The 18,344-nt window shown below is 31.6% G+C and overlaps 2 protein-coding genes across 2 annotated transcripts in view; both read left to right on the top strand.

Moving 5' to 3' along the window:
- Positions 1-18,344, top strand: part of LOC133189221 (protein draper-like) — a 133,483-nt gene that overhangs the window by 102,943 nt on the left and 12,196 nt on the right. The gene's annotated exons all lie outside the window — the stretch shown is intronic.
- On the top strand, positions 8,340-13,230 carry LOC133189222 (uncharacterized). Its single transcript, XM_061324624.1, has 4 exons — positions 8,340-8,604; positions 11,886-12,143; positions 12,320-12,457; positions 13,070-13,230. The coding sequence occupies exons 1-4, from the start codon at positions 8,340-8,342 to the stop codon at positions 13,228-13,230; spliced, it is 822 nt and encodes a 273-aa protein (XP_061180608.1).

The raw sequence follows: 18,344 nt of genomic DNA, 5'->3' as shown, positions 1-18,344 counted from the left end.
GACAAGAGAGATAATTTCATTTTTTCCATCGTCAACTTTCCTTATTTATGTAGTAAAATCACACTTTTACCCTCATATGGTGTTCACAACTCCCAACTTATTCAATACTCACGAACATTCTCCTAGCTACTCAGAATATGTTTCTTGATTCTAGGGTTTAAAAACTTTCTGAAGTATTGGGGCCACCGGGAATATCTCAAGACATCTTTGTACATTCTTTGCCAATGTGCTTATAGCTATTATCAGTATTAAGCAGGGGTTCTTCATCAAATGCATCGACTTCTGAATGAATGTAAATCTTTTCAAAATAGCTTGCAAAAGCCTCAGCTGCACCCTAGGATCGTTTCAGATAGTTTTTTTCCTTTACTGGATTTCAGCAATTTTCTTATTTTCAACCTTTTCACAAGCCTCATAAAAAAGGGGGGGAGGCAGAATTCCTCTAGATCAAAATGTTCAAATTATCTCTTCCTTTGTATGTATTTCGATTGATAAAATGCTTGGCACAATTTTTACTTCGTAACTTATGAAAAATGTCTTGCGAAAATTGCAATATTTATGGCTATGTTTCTCTGTAGAATTCTGAAATCGATGACTGTATAAATATCATATCAAAAAATGTTTAAAAGACATTCCTTCAGTTATTTTTCACTTTTTTTTTTTTTTTTTTACTTTTGTGAGGGCTCAGTGAGTGAGCGTTCACTCCTTGATCGGAAGATTGTTGGTTCAAGTCCTGACCAAGACAGACCTAAGTCGATAATCATAGAAACAAAATAGTTTGTTTTCCTTTTAATTGGATTTTTATTTCGATTTACTCAAGATGTGTAATCACTTGACTTTTCACTTTATTTTTAAAATTCCTGCTACAAATTGAAATTATCAAAATTATCAATAATTAGCAGGGGAGTACTGAAGTAGTTTCCTTGAATTTTGCTGTTATTTGGGCCTTCTTACAGTCATCTTGAACCCTTTCAGTAAAACTGATACGTAAAAGTTGATAATCAATGATGGCTCTTTCTCATCTGTGGATTCGTACTGGAACTTTAAAAAAATGGGTCAGGGCATTGAGTCTCGTGCTGATAGACTGATTAAATTCTCCTTGTTGATATTATAGGTGGCCATGTACGGAAAACAATAAGCTGTATTTCTTGACAAGTTTGATATATCATTCCCTGGGGATCGCTGCAGAAGTATTTCTCCATAAATAAGGCATTGACTTTTGGATGGGTCACTGTAGGCGATGATTTTTATCTTTGTATCAATGATGCCTTTGGTAAAGTTGTTGATTTACGTTTCTTCTGTATATTCTTTTAAATTTGTATATATTTCTTCCTATTTCATTTATATCTATGTTAGTTGTAAGGGGGTAGAATCTCAAACATTTTTTAACTTAAAATTTGCTTGAAGAATTTGATGGATCCGGTTTTAGCTGGAGTGAGATAATATCATTTTTTAAGCTACGTGTTCTTGTATAATTAATGAATTTTACGTTCTATGTTCTATAAGGTTGTGTTGTCAGAGGAAAATGTGTTTTCAGGGGTGTTATACATGTTAATTTAACTCTATCGAATGCATGCGTTTTTCACATGGGTACTGTCCTTTGAATTCGTTCTTTTAATATTAGGAACATAAGTCTGGACCTCTTTGAAGATGATTTTGTCATAAGTGGAAACTAGGAATGCTTTGTTGTCTTTGGATTGGTCTTAGTTTATTTTTTCTCAGAAAAAGTTAAGGATATCCTTCCTTCTGATCAATATTATACGTTCTTCCACACATTCTTTATCACCGAATATATTCAAGAAATTCTGGCTTGTGCATGGCCGCACTTGACGGACTGTGTGTTTCGACCTATCAATCTAAGGACAGTTAGCATTTTCATATGATCCAGATATTACCTGTTTTATGACCAAGATATAATTTATGTTCCTTATCTTTAAGCTTCATTTTTTTTAATCTACATCATGCTTCGGAGACTTGTACTTTGCGTAGGATATTATCTTGTGTTTTTTTTTCTTTACACGAGGTACTAATTACTGTAAACTCTGTAGATGTTTGGAATAGATTTTCTGCCTCGCAATTGAATCCTCAGCCTCAAAAAATATTCCAAGAATATTGTCTTTGGTACGATTTTTTACGAGAAAGGCGTAGGTAGCCATATCTTTTCTAATGCTGATGTACAACTACGATTACATTTATAATATCTTAGCCTTTGTCTCTCGGGCACATACACACGTTTTTTCTAAATCAGCCTAATTCAAGCGGAAAGAGAGATGCAAAAATAAATTATTAAACAAATGAATGAATAGCTTAATTAGAAAAGATAAAAAAGAAGAAAAAATGAATAAAGGAAAAACAAACCAATTTAACAATCCATAGAGGTGTTATCAACTAAAAAATCTACGGTATCGAAGTTCTCATTTTCAAAATCTCAAATTCCAGGTATATATGAATGAAATATTTAATCAATACATCATAAAAAAAACTTCTCGTTTCCCATTTTTATATGAAAAACAATACTTATAGAATTAACCTTTGATTTTGCAGTACAGTTAAGGCTACACATGAAGATTATATGGTAATGAGGTCATAATTAGGTTTGACGTCATGACAGTTGCTCCGCCCTGATAGATCTATATAAGGAAATAGAGCTCAAAAAAGTCATTTAACGATGATTGCTAGAATTTCTAATGAATGTCGGTATTTTCATGTTCAAATAAATAAACATTAGTGATTATCTTTTAAATAAAAACAAAAAGTCTTCGAAATAATTCTCTTTTTGGTGTCGTTTGGCTGCATTCAGCTTCAGCCAAGCGCTTGCACTCGGTAACACGGAATGTTGTTTACATCTAAAAACGTGGCGACAGCAGCTGAGATATGCAGTGGATAAATGCAAGAAGCAGGCAATCATTAACGAGAATATGGATAAAATAAGAGACCTACGCCTTGTTTGTCTCTTTGATAAGAAGATGATGACGTTATTTCGGGAAATCATGGAAAACTGGGACGATATCCGCCACCTCCAGGCTAAGTCCCTTTCTGTTCACTTATGTAGGTGTGTATGCGCATATGTATCAACATGTAGACATACTATTGTTTACATCAATGTAAATTAACCATGTATATGTACAATAAGACGTATTATTACAGTCCGTCACAAACTGTAATGCAGTGCCTTGTGTGTATGCCATTCCCCTCCCCCCCCCCCCCTCCACACACACACATTATGTCCTATAAAAGTTGCACATTTTAAACAACATAATTTGCGAATATACAGAATTCTTATCATTCAGCTTATTTTTGAAACAATTTGTGTAGCAATGGAAATCTGCATTGATACAAAAGTTATTTAATGCCTTAACAATTTAATTTATTTATATTACTATTTTACTGTGGATTACTATAATAATGCATTTCTTACATGTACCGTTTCTATCATTGATTCACTTAACATACAATTATGTTGTTTTTCGGTATATAAACATGTAACATGATATAAAATGCACAGCATGACATGATATCAAATAATAATTTAGATGCAGTCACACATGTAGCGTTAATATATGTGAAGTCAAACTGCTGCACAGTGCACAATGTATGTCACTGTAAATACAAGAGTACAAGAGCCTATTAATTTTAATGTATACATCTGGCTATCAAAAATGAATATTTAAGATTTCAGGTTTTTACCAGTGCTTCATATTTTAAATTTATTTTTACAACTTTTATCTATCTGTATCACTATATTGTAAATTTGAAGAATTTCTATATTAATGAAGATAAAATATTTGAATTTTCATTCGTCTGACTACGTGTAGTTATGTATAGACATGTATTTATAAACTGTTTATATGTACAATTTTTTTTATCATTGTAGCTGCCAGGTGTTGTAGGCTGAAAGAATAAATAAAACTGGCAATATTTACAACACCCAGACTTATCAAAATAGATGCATCAATTTCTCCACTGGGTATGAACATTACTAATTATAAAAAGCATTTCACATTAATTTTATAACATGCCAGTGTAATATTTTTTTTCCAATTTTATATAGGTGAAAGAATTAAATTACCTCTAGTATATTGATTTTATTTTTTTTTTACTTTAACTAGTATAATAGCTACCAATCTGCTGTTGCCAATGTTATAGGTTTCAATTTCCCAGAAAATTAATGTATAAAAGTTTGTTCTTATTTATTTCATGAATTTCAGAAAATATAGCACATCATGGTTTGTTTTGCAGAATGCAATGTCATTTCATTCTACAATAGTTATCATAATGTATATCACTCATTACATATATATATTGTGTTGTAACTACTCCCAAACAATTTAAACAATTCATTCATTCAGGCAGCACATGTATTCACCATTCAAGTAAAAAGGTTTGCTCCTCATGGCCGTAGGAAGCATTGGGGGGGGGGGGGGGGGTGCCTCCCAATAATTTTGCCGACATATGGAATACTTTTAAAAACATAGCTACAACATGCTTGTGCACCCTCAATAATAAAACACTGATGACCTTTTTTCTTAATATTTATTTATTTTTTTTTTTTTTTGCTCGTCAAGGAATTTTTGGTAGTTGATAGTGCCACCCCAACTTAAAAGTTATGCCCCCCCCCCCACTGTAATTGCTTCCCACAGGCCTGCTCCTCATTAGCTACATGTATAAACATATTATACACATTCCAGGCACGATTATTGAAATATTTTGATAATAAAAACAGTAGAATTAAAATATATACATGTAATATGTTTTCTATGTTTCTCAACACCAATGAACTTTCCATAATGGTGGTTCATTTTGTTTTCAGAATTGGTTTCATCCAAAGGAACATGAACGGAAATATTTTGCACATGCTCAGAATTCCCTTCACAACCTGCCTTTGAATATGAAGAGCTGTATTTATTAAATATATTTTCTAAAAAAATAATACTTTTAACTTTTTAACTTTACAGTAGTGTGAAAGTTTGAAGGCTGTTAAAATGTGCATTTATTTTGTTGTTTGTGTTGTTTGGTTTACCAAAAAGATCTATATTTCAGAAGGTAAATTGTGTTCACTTGTTTTTTAACAGAGTATCTGTTTTTTCCTATGCTTATCTTCTGTGTGCATGTATTGATAGAAACTCAAAAAAGGAGACTAACCCCCCACCCCCACCCCCATGTGATTTGTGCTTAAGTACCCAAAGAAGTAAAACCTGATGTAAACACGGTATAATGATTTATTTTTAACATGCAAGTGCGGTATATGGTATCAAAGGAGCCAGAAGCAAACTGGTGGTGGTTGGAAAGGGGGGGGGGTTAGAGCTATAGAAAGGAAAACAGGTTATTAATTACAGATGTACATGTAAGCAATCCAATCCCTTCCTCCTGGTTCAAAAAAACTTTTAAGCTAGTCTAGAATCCCTGAACAGTAGAAGGTTTGATAGCTACTACGAGAATCACACAGAATGTATGTAAAAAAAATTCTGTAGGAGATTTTTATTTATTTGTTTGTGTGGGTAATGGGGGTGGGTATAAATATTTAAATAATTGATAGGGGGTTGTCTTTTGTTTATTAGAAATGATTGAATCTTTCAATATTTTTAACCATGGGCATACATGATGGATGTTGCGTCAAATTTTACGCCTATTGTAAACCAGGCCTCTGAATTTCTATCATTAAGCCGTTATATGATTGATCAGAGTGATGTATATACCCCCTCTATACATGTATATAAATACATATATTTATGTATTTATATATAATAGAGGGGATATATATATTACTCCGATCAATCATATAACGGCTTACTGAGAGAAATTCAGAGGCCCCTGCACATTGGTGTATGGATGAAATGCGGAAGGTGTCAAAGACGTCTTGTGTACAGCGTATAAAGAACGAAGACATACAAAATAGAGTAAAGTCAAGGATTTTTTATGCATACCGTTTTGATTTAGCGAAAAAAGCCCAGCACAGTCCGTAGGTATTATTTGTTTAAACTTTACGAGGTACACACACTCTATGAAGCACTGGAGAGTTATCTCCCATGCTGAGTCAATGATGCCTTTGAAAACTATATTTAGAATGAATGCGTCAAAATTTCTAATTTCTTTATTTTACTGTATAGTTTTTGAAAAGTGATGCTCATTTCTTTGTAATTCAATAGGTAATTTATAATTTCCGATGAAATTATGAAAATACCCTATTTTTTGAATACTGCTGGGTTTTTTTTTTTTTTTTTTTTTCACTGAATCACTTAAATATCTCAGAAATCTAACTGAAAGAGCATCAGTTTCGAGATAGGATAGATATCAAGGGACACACTGAAACATTGTGCAGTTTATATTTGTTTGCCTTGCCCTTGCACTTTTTGGTTAAATTTGACATTTCATATTTTGACCCAAAATCGGATCCCACGTGACTGTATAGGGTCATATGATGACAAAAAATACCGATATGAAAAGCGATGAACTTACTCTTCAAAATACCCTTAAATATTTCAAATAGAGTTTCATGCTAAAAAATAAGACGGTTGAACTTTAAGTGTCTTGTTTTTGGTGCCTTTTGATAGAAAATGTTGCCTTACCTGTACTGCGTTGTAACATAAAATTTACAATCTGTCATGATTAAAACCTTTCCTTTACTGAAAATGCTTACTTTTTCTTGACATATTTATTATTAAAAATATTAACAAAAAAAAAATTAAATTAAGAAATATTTCTTCAATTAAGTTTATATATATATATATATATATATATATATATATATATATATATATATATATATATATATATATATATATATATATATATATATATATATATGACCCTGAATTATGAATAAAATATTTTTTTTTTTGATTTGCTTTCAAAAAAATTGATACTGAACACTCGAGATCAAAATCCAGTTTTGATTTACAGGGGCCTGTCATCTACAAGTATTTCACTATCATAACCATAAATCAACAGACGTCAAGATCTGAATCAATAAGATTTCAATGATTTTATTAAAATTACTATCTTCACCATCTGTACCCCTCTCCCAAAACTGATTAAAAACTACATTCAAAGTTTTTTTGATAGGACCCGGAAGAGAAAAAAAAAAAAACAATATTTATTCAATATGTACATGTATTTCACATTGGATTTCAAGTGTTTACACATGTACTTCTGAAGTTTGTTTTGTTAATCTCTATCTCTCTATTGTGTTTCTTTTTTTTCCTCTTTTTCCAACCTCGTGTTCGAAAAAATGAATGGACCATTAGAAATGGTCTGAAACGCTATGTATGCCTGTGAAATGAATTGTCAATTCTATCAATTGTGTATAGCAAAGGTAATGTTAATAGCATATCGAACATTGATTTAAATAATGAAACAATCTTTCTGGGTGGCATCTTCTGACCAATAATTAAAAAAAGAAAAAAAAAAAGAAACATATGTTATTTTTTTATGCATGTTTTGTTAAATGTGGTCGTTAAGGAACCATTAATGATTTTTTTTTCAAAAGGTGAAAATTCTAATTATTGCAGAAATTAATGCTTAAATAACTGGCCCAGAACTAGTTTATGCACTAAATTTTTCTTGCTGTATCCCACGCTCGCTTATAAACATTAATCTAAAAATCAGCATATCTTTATGTTCCTTGTTTGATAAGCGGAAAACGTTGAGAGGCTACTAATAATAGTTATCATTATATTGCAGCTGTGTCCTAAATCGAGGTTTGCATAAGATTTTATCAGTTATGAATGTCTTTTCAAATTAATCAATATTTTCAATTTAATTTAAAAAAGCATAAGAGCTGCAATATGGTTGAAATGAACACAATAAATAATAATATCAGGCATTTAAACTCAGCTTACTTCTACTCTCCCTTAATTTTTTAATACTTTATCTTATGACAGTTACATCACTTGAAATTGTGTGTCAGCAAATAATATTTTTTCAAGCAAATTTTGATTTTTTATTACAAATTGAAGTCTAAAATATCTTAAAAAGCTTTAAGTCAGCCATTTCAATAACGTATTTATAAAAATAATATACGTAGCTTCTACCTCTTAACTTACGTTCTAGCTATTCATGTCAGCGGAGGATATGATCCACTTCATGCAGTCAAACAGGAAGACGAATGACATCAAACATTTAATTTAAAATATACAGATATGTGGTTGGAAGCAATCTTAGTGAATTTTCTGATACACTTTTTACCAAAGATCTCAGGTTTTGGTAAGTATCTCACGCTCTATCTTCTCTTATGCAATAGTAGAAAAAAGCTGTTTGTCAATTATTGTAAACGTTTGAAACTTACTTTTTATACCCATTATAAAAAAAGCGTAATAGTGATTGTTCATTATAAATTCCTTGAAATGAAATACGCAAAACGAAATCAATTTACAGTTAATCTGGCACATACCCCTAAGCAGACACTACAAGGAATTGCCTCTTGGAATGTTGTTCCTCATGACAAAAACTGGAGAGCCGACAAAGCGGTTGATGGTAATACGAATCAAACCTACCTCCCTACGTGTGCTATTGCTGCTTACGCTAACGGTTATAAACTGGTTTGGTGGAAGGTGTGGTTAAACAGAAAATTTAATATAGCATACTTGGAAATCTATCTGCGATCCGGATGTAAGTTTTCCTAGGTCGTTGAAAAAAAAACCTCCTTTTCTGTTATAGTTTGTGTGTATAGATACGTTTATAGTCGCTATACTATCTATCTTAAAACAACTTTCAATAATATACAAAGTAGAATTTAAGAAAACTAAGCCATGCTTAGAGGATAAATAAGACACTCCTAATATTTTACATAATTACCGTAGAATTACCTTATACAATTCTCATGGGGATTTAAGATTACTATTTAATAAGTCGTTATTTTTTTTATTTCCACTAAGCGGCATTGTAGTACATTGGAAATGTTCTTTTGAATACTATATCATGACCATATCTGCTATAGTTATCTGTGATATCCTATTTAGCGCTGAGGAGATTTCAGTGATTTGTTATGATACAAATACATTTTTAAAGATTGACATTTCCATGCATAACTTTACTAATGATTGGCAAAGATTATATGGATAAAAAACTGTATGCATGTATTAAGGACGAATTCATTTTTATATATATAGCCTTTTTATATAAGACTAGTGGTAGACACTTGGTCTTAAGCAAATATACCTTCAGTATTAATGTTACAAAAGTTTGTCTTTCCAGAAAGGCAGAAATGTCATCTCTTTTAGTTTATTATGTTTGTTTTCTTTTTTGTTGTTGTTGTTGTTGTTGTTTAACATCCCTCTCGAGAACCAAACACTCATATGAAGACGCCACCACTTGCCGGTGGAGGGCTGCAGATGTACACGGCACTCAGGGCTATTGAGCAGTGAGGGATCTTTTTCGTGCCAACACCTACTGCGACTTGGGACCTCGGTTTATACGGTCTCATCCGAAGGGTCGATCTCCGCGTCATGCAGTGGATTCGTACCCGCGACGTAAGGATCAGCTCCTTACTCCACGACTCTAGAGCAGACGCTCTAACCACTGCGCCACGCGGACAATCTTTGGTTCAACAATGTCACTGTTTAAACAGTGAAATGTAATAATTTCTCAGCTATTGCAGGCAATAGTATATATATATATATATATATATATATATATATATATATATATATATATATATATATATATATATATATATATATATATATATATATATATATATATATATATATATATATATATATATATATATATATATATATATATATATATATAGAGTCCAAAGGTAGTTCATGGAGGTGAAGGGGGAGATAAGATTTTGCACATTTTATCAATAAATTGCAATAATATACACAACGTTGGGTGGGAGGGCACAAATCCTTTCAATGAACATTTCCAACTGTAAAATTTTATTTCTGGAAATACAGTTAGAGGGTACGTGGCCATTCTGATGCTATATGCCTGTATTCATTAACTGTGTGGAAACTATTTTATTCGTTTTAAATGTTTTTTGGCACAATGTGTGTAAAATAACATTAACGGAGAACAACATTAGTTAAAAAAAAAATAGATAATTGTTCTGCAGGACCTTAGCGGTTTTTTTTTTTTTTTGTTCAGTTCACAACTGCATACTTTGATAGCAACCAGGAAATTTTAAAGCGCAAACTTAAATCAGTCTAGCCTTCAAGTGATTTTAATAATATATAATGAAAAATATATATATTGTATATAAAATGAAAAAGGTCAAGATAACAAATATCGATAAAAATCCAAAAATCTACAAACAATACAAATTTGTGAACAAGGCATAAACATGGACCTCCGGAAATTCCAGAGGTGGGATCAGGTTATTAGGAAGAGTACGCATGCCCTGATGACTGATCACACTTGTCGTGAGCCCTATGCTTAAATTGTGGATTTAAGTTCTAAAATTTATTTTTTTAAGCACATTTTCGTAATAAGTTCTGTATTATTTGATATACAGCATTATAAGTTCTATATTATTTGATATACAGCATTAAGTTATATAGTACACATAAAAGAAAGGTATTTTTCTTAAATTCAAACTAGTTGTGTTAATAAATTTAATCAAAAAAAATATGTAAATGTTTTCATATAATTTCTTATTACGTAAATTCTTGGATCAACACCTTGGCTGACTCTCATTTAGACAAAAGCACAAAAGCCTAGAAATCTACATGTGTATTTTAAAGACTAGCCACTGCCCAAGTGATCTTTCTTCTACTTTACCTGAATGAATCCAGTGTAGTTTTTTTTTCTTAGATAATGATAAACATAGCTCCTATTTTGAGCAGTTTTGCTACCATTTATTTAGAAAACACGTCATTGCCAGACCACCAGTTTTTCAATGACAGCTTACTATAGAATTTCACCTCCGGATTACAAACTTAATTTGTCATATGATACATGTATGACAATTATTGTAATTCAATAATTGCACGGGTATCTGAAAGGGATCGAGCGCTGAGTGTTTTATTTACTACTTGACTGCAGTAAGACAAATAAGTAATTCGATTGCAATTTTTTTTTTATCATGGTATCAACTCTTTTCGAATATCATGAGTTTGAAGAATTATTATATACATGTTACGGTAAACATTTCCAGTAAATCCCCCCCCCCCCCTCAATGCAACTCAATGCAAAAATTATGAATCAGGGTAAACTTCATCAACTACATCCCTCTTTGTATTTATTTTTTATGGGACTTCAAAGAAATATTTAATGCGAATAACAATTTCATTTCAGAATTTCTAAATTTAGAATACAGTTTCTCCAATTATCGCAAAATGTGTCTTAAATCAAGCACAGTGATGTTTTTTTAGTTCTCTAATATGCATATGGGCACAAACATAATGACGTCACGTAGTGTTAGTAACAATAAATAGATTTGTGAAATACTGGTAAACAGATAGTGTTGAAGACGTTTAGACATTAAAAAAATTTTAAGTCTCAATCCTTATCTTTCTATTTGTCAAATGGCATGTGTTCGTGTCTATTATCAATTATAAAGATTCGGAACTCTATTTCCAGAAAAAAAATTAGTTGCAAAAGATATTTCAACGTTAACGTTGCAATACCTCATGGATCATGTCATGTCCTCAGTGGTTTAGAATGATAAACATGTTGACAGTGGCAATTCAGTTTTACAAATAGAAGTTATTTAGCAGACTTTAAATGTAATCAATAATTCATAACAATCAAAATTAAAATAATTATAATGACCATAAGTATACGTCCAAACATGCTTTATAATTAATGTAATAAAATACATTTAATCTCCAGCTATTACATTAAAGAGTATTAATTACCAATGCTTCGTCAGGATCAGCACAATTTCATTTGGGGGCTGTCTTGTATGATGTAATAATAATATAAAAGTATTTCTTTCTAAGTTTCAAACCGGGCAGCAGGTTTCTCCACATATACGTACGAAGACAAAGATTTTGTTCCTTCCACTGGAGACACGGGGCGATTTGTATACAATCATGATCCTATGTCAGGATGTCCAGACTCCATCCAGAACATAACTGTGAATAAAATTGCTCAGGGAGTAGCATTCTTTAACAAAAGACCAGATGGATTTACGTCAAATTGTTCGGATGTAGATGTAAAAAGGACCTCAGTTGAAAGATGTGAAGTGAAAGTAATGGGTACGGTGCGCTTTAAAAAACTGTTTTTAAATGATGTAATCTTCTATGTATACTTTCTAAAGGTTAACAATGATCATGGCGTAAAAATATATCGCATAATTAATTTAAAATACATGTAGTATAATGTCAAGATAAAAGAAAAATAGTTTCTTAGTTATTGTCCATATTCATCGTAGGTTGTGATCAAGATAGATATCATTCTGGATGTACGGAGGCATGCAGTCCTAAATGCAAAGACAGCCACTGTGATGCTTTTAACGGGTCATGTATATATGGCTGTTCTGATCCTAATGCTGTGTCCTTGTATTGTATTGGTATGGGTTTTTTTTCGAACATGGATAGCACATCATAATCGTTTTACAATATCATTCTCGGAATAAAATATGAAATTAAAATCTGGGTTTTCCACAAATCTGTGAGAAATGTCTGTTGAATACATGTACCTCACATTTATATATATAAAAAAATCGGTTATGTTTTGCAAGTTTACAAAGAAATACATGCAGCACAATGTACACTTAGAGAGAGAGAGAGAGAGAGAGAGAGAGAGAGTATAAGATCATGATTCTGCATTGTGACATACTTCAATGTTTTCTGTTCTTCGCTGGTATGTAAACGCTGGAGGATTGAGAAATAAGATTCAAAAGATAATACAGATATATTCCTGTCTAAAGCTATAAAACCGGTATTGCTTTTATATAGAAATACCATTTGGAAAATATAGCGAAAAAATCAATCAATAAAGATAATACAATGCATAAATTTAGGTAAGATTTTGTTTTACCAGCCATTTTTATTCTTGAATGAGTGTCTTATGTTCAAATTCTGCAAATTATCACACAATCTCTTTTTTTAGTTAACCTCATGCAAAGTATATTATGTATTTATTCCCAGAAATGTACTTAATATGTATTACTTTGTATTAGTGTGTGATGACGGGAAGTTTGCTTTAAATGGGAAATGTGAACAATGTGGCAACTGCCAGAAGGACACGGCGTGTGACAAAGGAACTGGAAGATGTTTGTTTGGGTGTAAGGACAACTGGACGGGAGATCTTTGTAAGGGTGTGTATTTGATTTATGATTAGTCTTCCTAGGTACCTTATCCCACCTCTAGAATTTCCAGAGGTCAATGACAAACAGTCCCTGAAACCTTCTACTTTCCCATTTTGCCGTTCGCTCAGCGTGCGTTCACCCTTCGTTCAACGTGCGTTCACCCTTCGTTCAGCGTGCGTTCACCGTTCGCTCTCCGTTCACAGTTTTGCGTTCAGTGTTCACCGTGCGCTCGGGTTCACCGTTCACAAAGCCTTCACCGTTCGCTCTCCTTTCGTTCACTTTGCATTCACCTTGCGTTCAGCGTTCAGTTACCGTTCAGTCTTCACTATCATTCAGAACTCCGAAGTGAAAGGACTAATCTTTTTGTACGTGAGGATTGAAATTTAATAATTAACATTTCGTGTTTAAAGGATCATTATTTCATGGGGAAAATATCTACAGTATGTTCTATTATTATTCTATCTTAGCTGCTAGATTATTTATTTAATTACTGGAAAATAAATGTTGTTATAAGTATGTACCTATGTAGAACGATGCTGAAAAATTAAATTTAAATACGGGCAATACACGGATACTTCAAACATTGCAACATTTTTCTTTTTATGTAAAAGACGACAAATCGTTAATGGAGAGATAATAATCCATGACAATTAATTTACCAACTGCAGCAAAATTACGAAAATATTTATTTTCAAAACGGTTTTGTTTTCAATTACTAAAGAAATACATATTAGAACTAGTACTGAGAATTATAAATAGTACTGCGCAGATCCAATTAATTTAATATCTTTGGAGCGAATTAAATTGTTAGTGTGGTTAAAAAAATTTTATTTAAATGTAATACACCACATTTTTTTTCTACTTTACATACATAAAGTCAATTGTTAGGGAGAAAAATTTCTTCCTTCACCACAACTTGATATGTTTCCAATTGAATATGATTAAGCCCCCCCCCCCCTTTTCCACCTAAATCGGTTACATAGTCAGTATTTCTAGTATATTTTAATTAATATCTAAAATAAAGTTAATGCGTTTTCTAGCACAGAAATCTGAGTCTCCAGACAAACATGCATCTTAAAAAGTCAATAAACAATTGTAATTCAAAATATACACGTGCCGGCTGTGGTATTTTAAATTGGCAGGGAGTGTATTTCAAATTCACGTGGCTTAATCATTCCAAGTGTTTATGCCCCATGTATTTTATTTATTTATTTATTTTAGAAAACTTGTAATCAGATCTAGATATGATAAAAAAAATGTTAAAACTTCTTAGAAATACTACAGTGAAGCATTTCGGCTTTGGTGTGACGAGACTTTCACACCTGCAAAGGTCGAATGATTTTGATTGACAGAACAAACACGTGGACTTCGTGTGAAATTGATGCTGGAAATTAAAGACAGATTATGATTGTCAAACAAATGAATTTGTTGATTTAAAAAAAAATGATTATTTTTACTGCCTGATATATTTAGATAAGAATTAAGAAGTTCTGTTTGATACTTTGTTTGAAATACATGCATTTGAGGAAGGGGGCTAAAACGTAATATCTCTCTCTCTCTCTCTCTCTCTCTCTCTCTCTCTCTCTCTCTCGTTTGTCTATTTTATCAAAACTATGGCAGCATATTGCTTAAATATCAAGTTCTGAAATTTTTAAATCATCATTGAAAAAATTGAATACACATAAATATATTATTGCATTTAGTTTTTAAAATACGAGTCTATTTATGCAATACGTCCACAGACCTTTTTTAAAATATTTTTAATTTTTTCTCATTATTCTACACGGAATCGCCTTGGCACGGAAATATATGTATGGTTGTTACAACCGTTGTAGTTCATTCTATAAGTAAGTAATTTCCTCTTCGAAAATTATTAATTGTTATTGTTTTATATGTAAAATACGAATAAACAACTAGAATATTTTAAGCTTTTAAACTACAGTGTTCGGTAACAATTACAGCGATAAAAATCGTGTGAAAAAACAGCTGAATTTAAACATCATACATATGTGCAGAAACTTAGTTAATAGTTTTAATTAATGTGATTTTTTTCTCCTTTTTAGGACAATTTTGGAATAGTTATTTATTTATTTATTTATTTATTTTGCACCAGGCATGAGAATACAATGGAATAGATACAATGCAAGAAAAAGATCAGAGGCATTCCGAATAAATTGTTCATCTTGCATTCACCGTTCACTATGCGCTCGCGTGCGTGCTCAGTTCGCGTTCTGCGTTTGCTCACCATCCACCTACCGTTCATCAAGTTGCGTTCAGCGTTCACTCATCGTTCATTCACTGCGTTCGTTCACCGTTCAAGTGGCAAAGTAGAACGTTTCAGGGACTGTATCCTGTTGAGAGATTTGCTTTGTATGTGGATCACCGTTCGTTATCTTCACCGGTAGTCAAACCTGTTACTTTCTGGCATATGTGACGTCTATTTTTTTCTTTTTATATATACAATTTATCTGTATTCATCGACATGCTAACATCATTTTCTGTACTAAAGAAAGATCTTGAGCAACGAACCATCATTTGGCCCTGTGATTTTCACAAAAGTAAAGTTTCGATTCAACAAGATCACTACACATTAAGTGTTAGAGGACTACAAACTTCTGTTTCATACGTAACTTATTTTGTTAAATTGTGCGCCATTAGGCACGTGCGACATGCAACGGTGTCATAAAATTGATAAAAACGTTAAAAATGCCGGTTTTCCAAAAGTTAGAAATGGCCATAATCAAGAAAAACTTTTACACTTACCTTAGATATTGATATTGCCGATACAAATCGTTATGCTTATTATCGTTTTTATTCGTGGGTGATGACAATATGATATTTGGATTTATATTCAAATTTTGATGCATCAAATAACCACTTATTTGTGAATCAATTGTTAACATTTAATTCATACAACAATTAAAAATTATAAATTACACAACATATGCGAGAAAAACAATCTTTTGTTTGTTTAAAACGCCTATTGTGGAAACAAAATCAGGAATAAATATTTTCTGAAATAAATATCTGGAAAAACGAAATTTTCAAGTGCAAGTGTTTGAGGAAACCGATATCGGTACACATATATACATGTATACTATAACTATATATTCTTTGTACTAGCATGTATAAGCTATCGATAAAATAACTGTATTCAAGAAATCCTCTGAGATGATTCTTATGCATGCACACAAAAAGGTGAATTGCCAACTTGCTTCAGAAGCATATTTATATTTAATATGTCTGCATTTCATAAATTCATAAATTCGAAGTGAGGATATTGATACATGTGTACATTTTACACATAACTGATTTTGTCATCATTTATGAAAAATAATTCAAATATACCCAAGTGAGCAAAAATGCATAAACAATGTCTAAGTATTTCTTATAAATAAAGTATTAAATATTTATGATTTTTTTTATACTGTGCTCCAAATATTTCATTTTTACTGTCAAAATTTAAGGAAGGGGTGGTGATTTTAAATCTATTTAGACAAAAATAAGAAATGAAATCAAATAAATTAAATAAGGTACACTACATATCAATTACCCTTTAGTTTTTTATCTGCCACGATTTCTTCATTGCGACTATATTAAAGTATACAGTTTTGTTTTATCTAAGAGTTCAGCATTATCAAAACTCAGAGAAAGAGAGAGAGAGATATTCCTTAGAATGTGTTTAAAAATCAAAACAATTAACCGGGAATATGTTCTCTGAAACGTATGGGTGTAAGTTGTTTATAGCTATTTATTTAAAACCCAACGAAGTGGATTTTTTATAATAATATTTTTTTGAATCTACTGTCAGCCTATTCTGGTATGGTACACTTGTTCCTCCTTTCTCAGTATCATGATCACATTTCTATATGAACAAAATGTTTCAGTTTTCCTTACAAAAAGATAAATTGACACTTCACTTGGTCAATCAAAATTTTAAACATTTTTTTGACAAATTATCACGTCTTTTGCTACCAGTGTCTTACATATTTACAAGGTTCAATCTAGTTGGTTTGCGCATATGTTTTCACTCAGCGTTGTTTAAGACCTGCCACAGTACCCTTGGTTGTAGTCGCAATTGAAAACAATAACGTCACTGTTCAAATGACGTCAAATTGCACTAAAATATTTCGATTTTCTTGCATTCCTGGTAGGTAGTGACTATGCGTGTTGAAATCTCACACATTCTGGCATTTCTATCAATGTTTGTGTTTGAATAAATAAATGTTTTGATTAAAAAACAACATTGTAACAGAATTTATTTTGAGATATTCTGAATTTCTAAGTTAGATATCTATAAGTTTCTTCGTATTTCATTTTAACTTTTGAGTTTGAAAAAATGCAACCTAAAGTAAACACAACTAGTCTTTCTCCTTGAAAATGTTTATTTACCAATTTTTGTTGATAACTATGCGTGCAGTAGATTGACTTGCAAAAAAAAGAAATCTACGAGTCATTTAAATGCAATCAAGGAGAAATATTTTAGTTCCTACATAATAACAGAATTTGTAATTTTATTATCTTTTTTACCAACATCCCTCCCTCTTCGTTTGTGTTAAACAAAATAACGATTGAAGAGAAAATTATTTCATAATGTAAGGAACATTTAATTTTGAGAAACATATACACCACAACAATCATTTCTTGATATTTTGCAGACTACAGCAACTTATGAAGTACCTTAGATATAATTTAAAGTCCTTTTTTGTGTTTTGATATGCCCCATTTTCACTACAATAAAGGCTACCCCCACTTTTCTTTTCATTTTTGGAATGAGGAATGGATACTGCATAATACATGAGAACAGCAAAAAAATTTCACCATTTATTTTTTAATTCATCAATTCCATCGTTTTTATATAGTTTTAGGACATATTTGAACGTAAAACCATGAGAAAATGTTCATATTTTGAAATTGTCTCCGTTCCACTACAATCAAGGCAAGGTAACAAAATTTCAGTCTAGATTGGGCCTCGTTAAGATATGTCAGCTTTTTATAAATTCTATGGTTGTAATAATGACCTTGTTAGCAAATGAATACAGTAAATCATTTGATCGTGTTTGGACTGTCATATTTCAGACCAATTGTTAGACCTTTATTTCTATACTAAATTTGACTACGGATTATTCCGTCTACCTAATCACAA

This window comes from Saccostrea echinata, unplaced genomic scaffold (assembly GCF_033153115.1).
Source record: "Saccostrea echinata isolate AGI-Se365-2 ecotype Australia unplaced genomic scaffold, CSIRO_AGI_Sech_v1 ptg000017l, whole genome shotgun sequence".
Classification (NCBI taxonomy): Eukaryota; Metazoa; Mollusca; class Bivalvia; order Ostreida; family Ostreidae; genus Saccostrea; species Saccostrea echinata.
The sequence above is the reverse complement of the archived record's forward strand: the minus strand, read 5'-3'. Positions and strand labels throughout refer to the sequence as shown.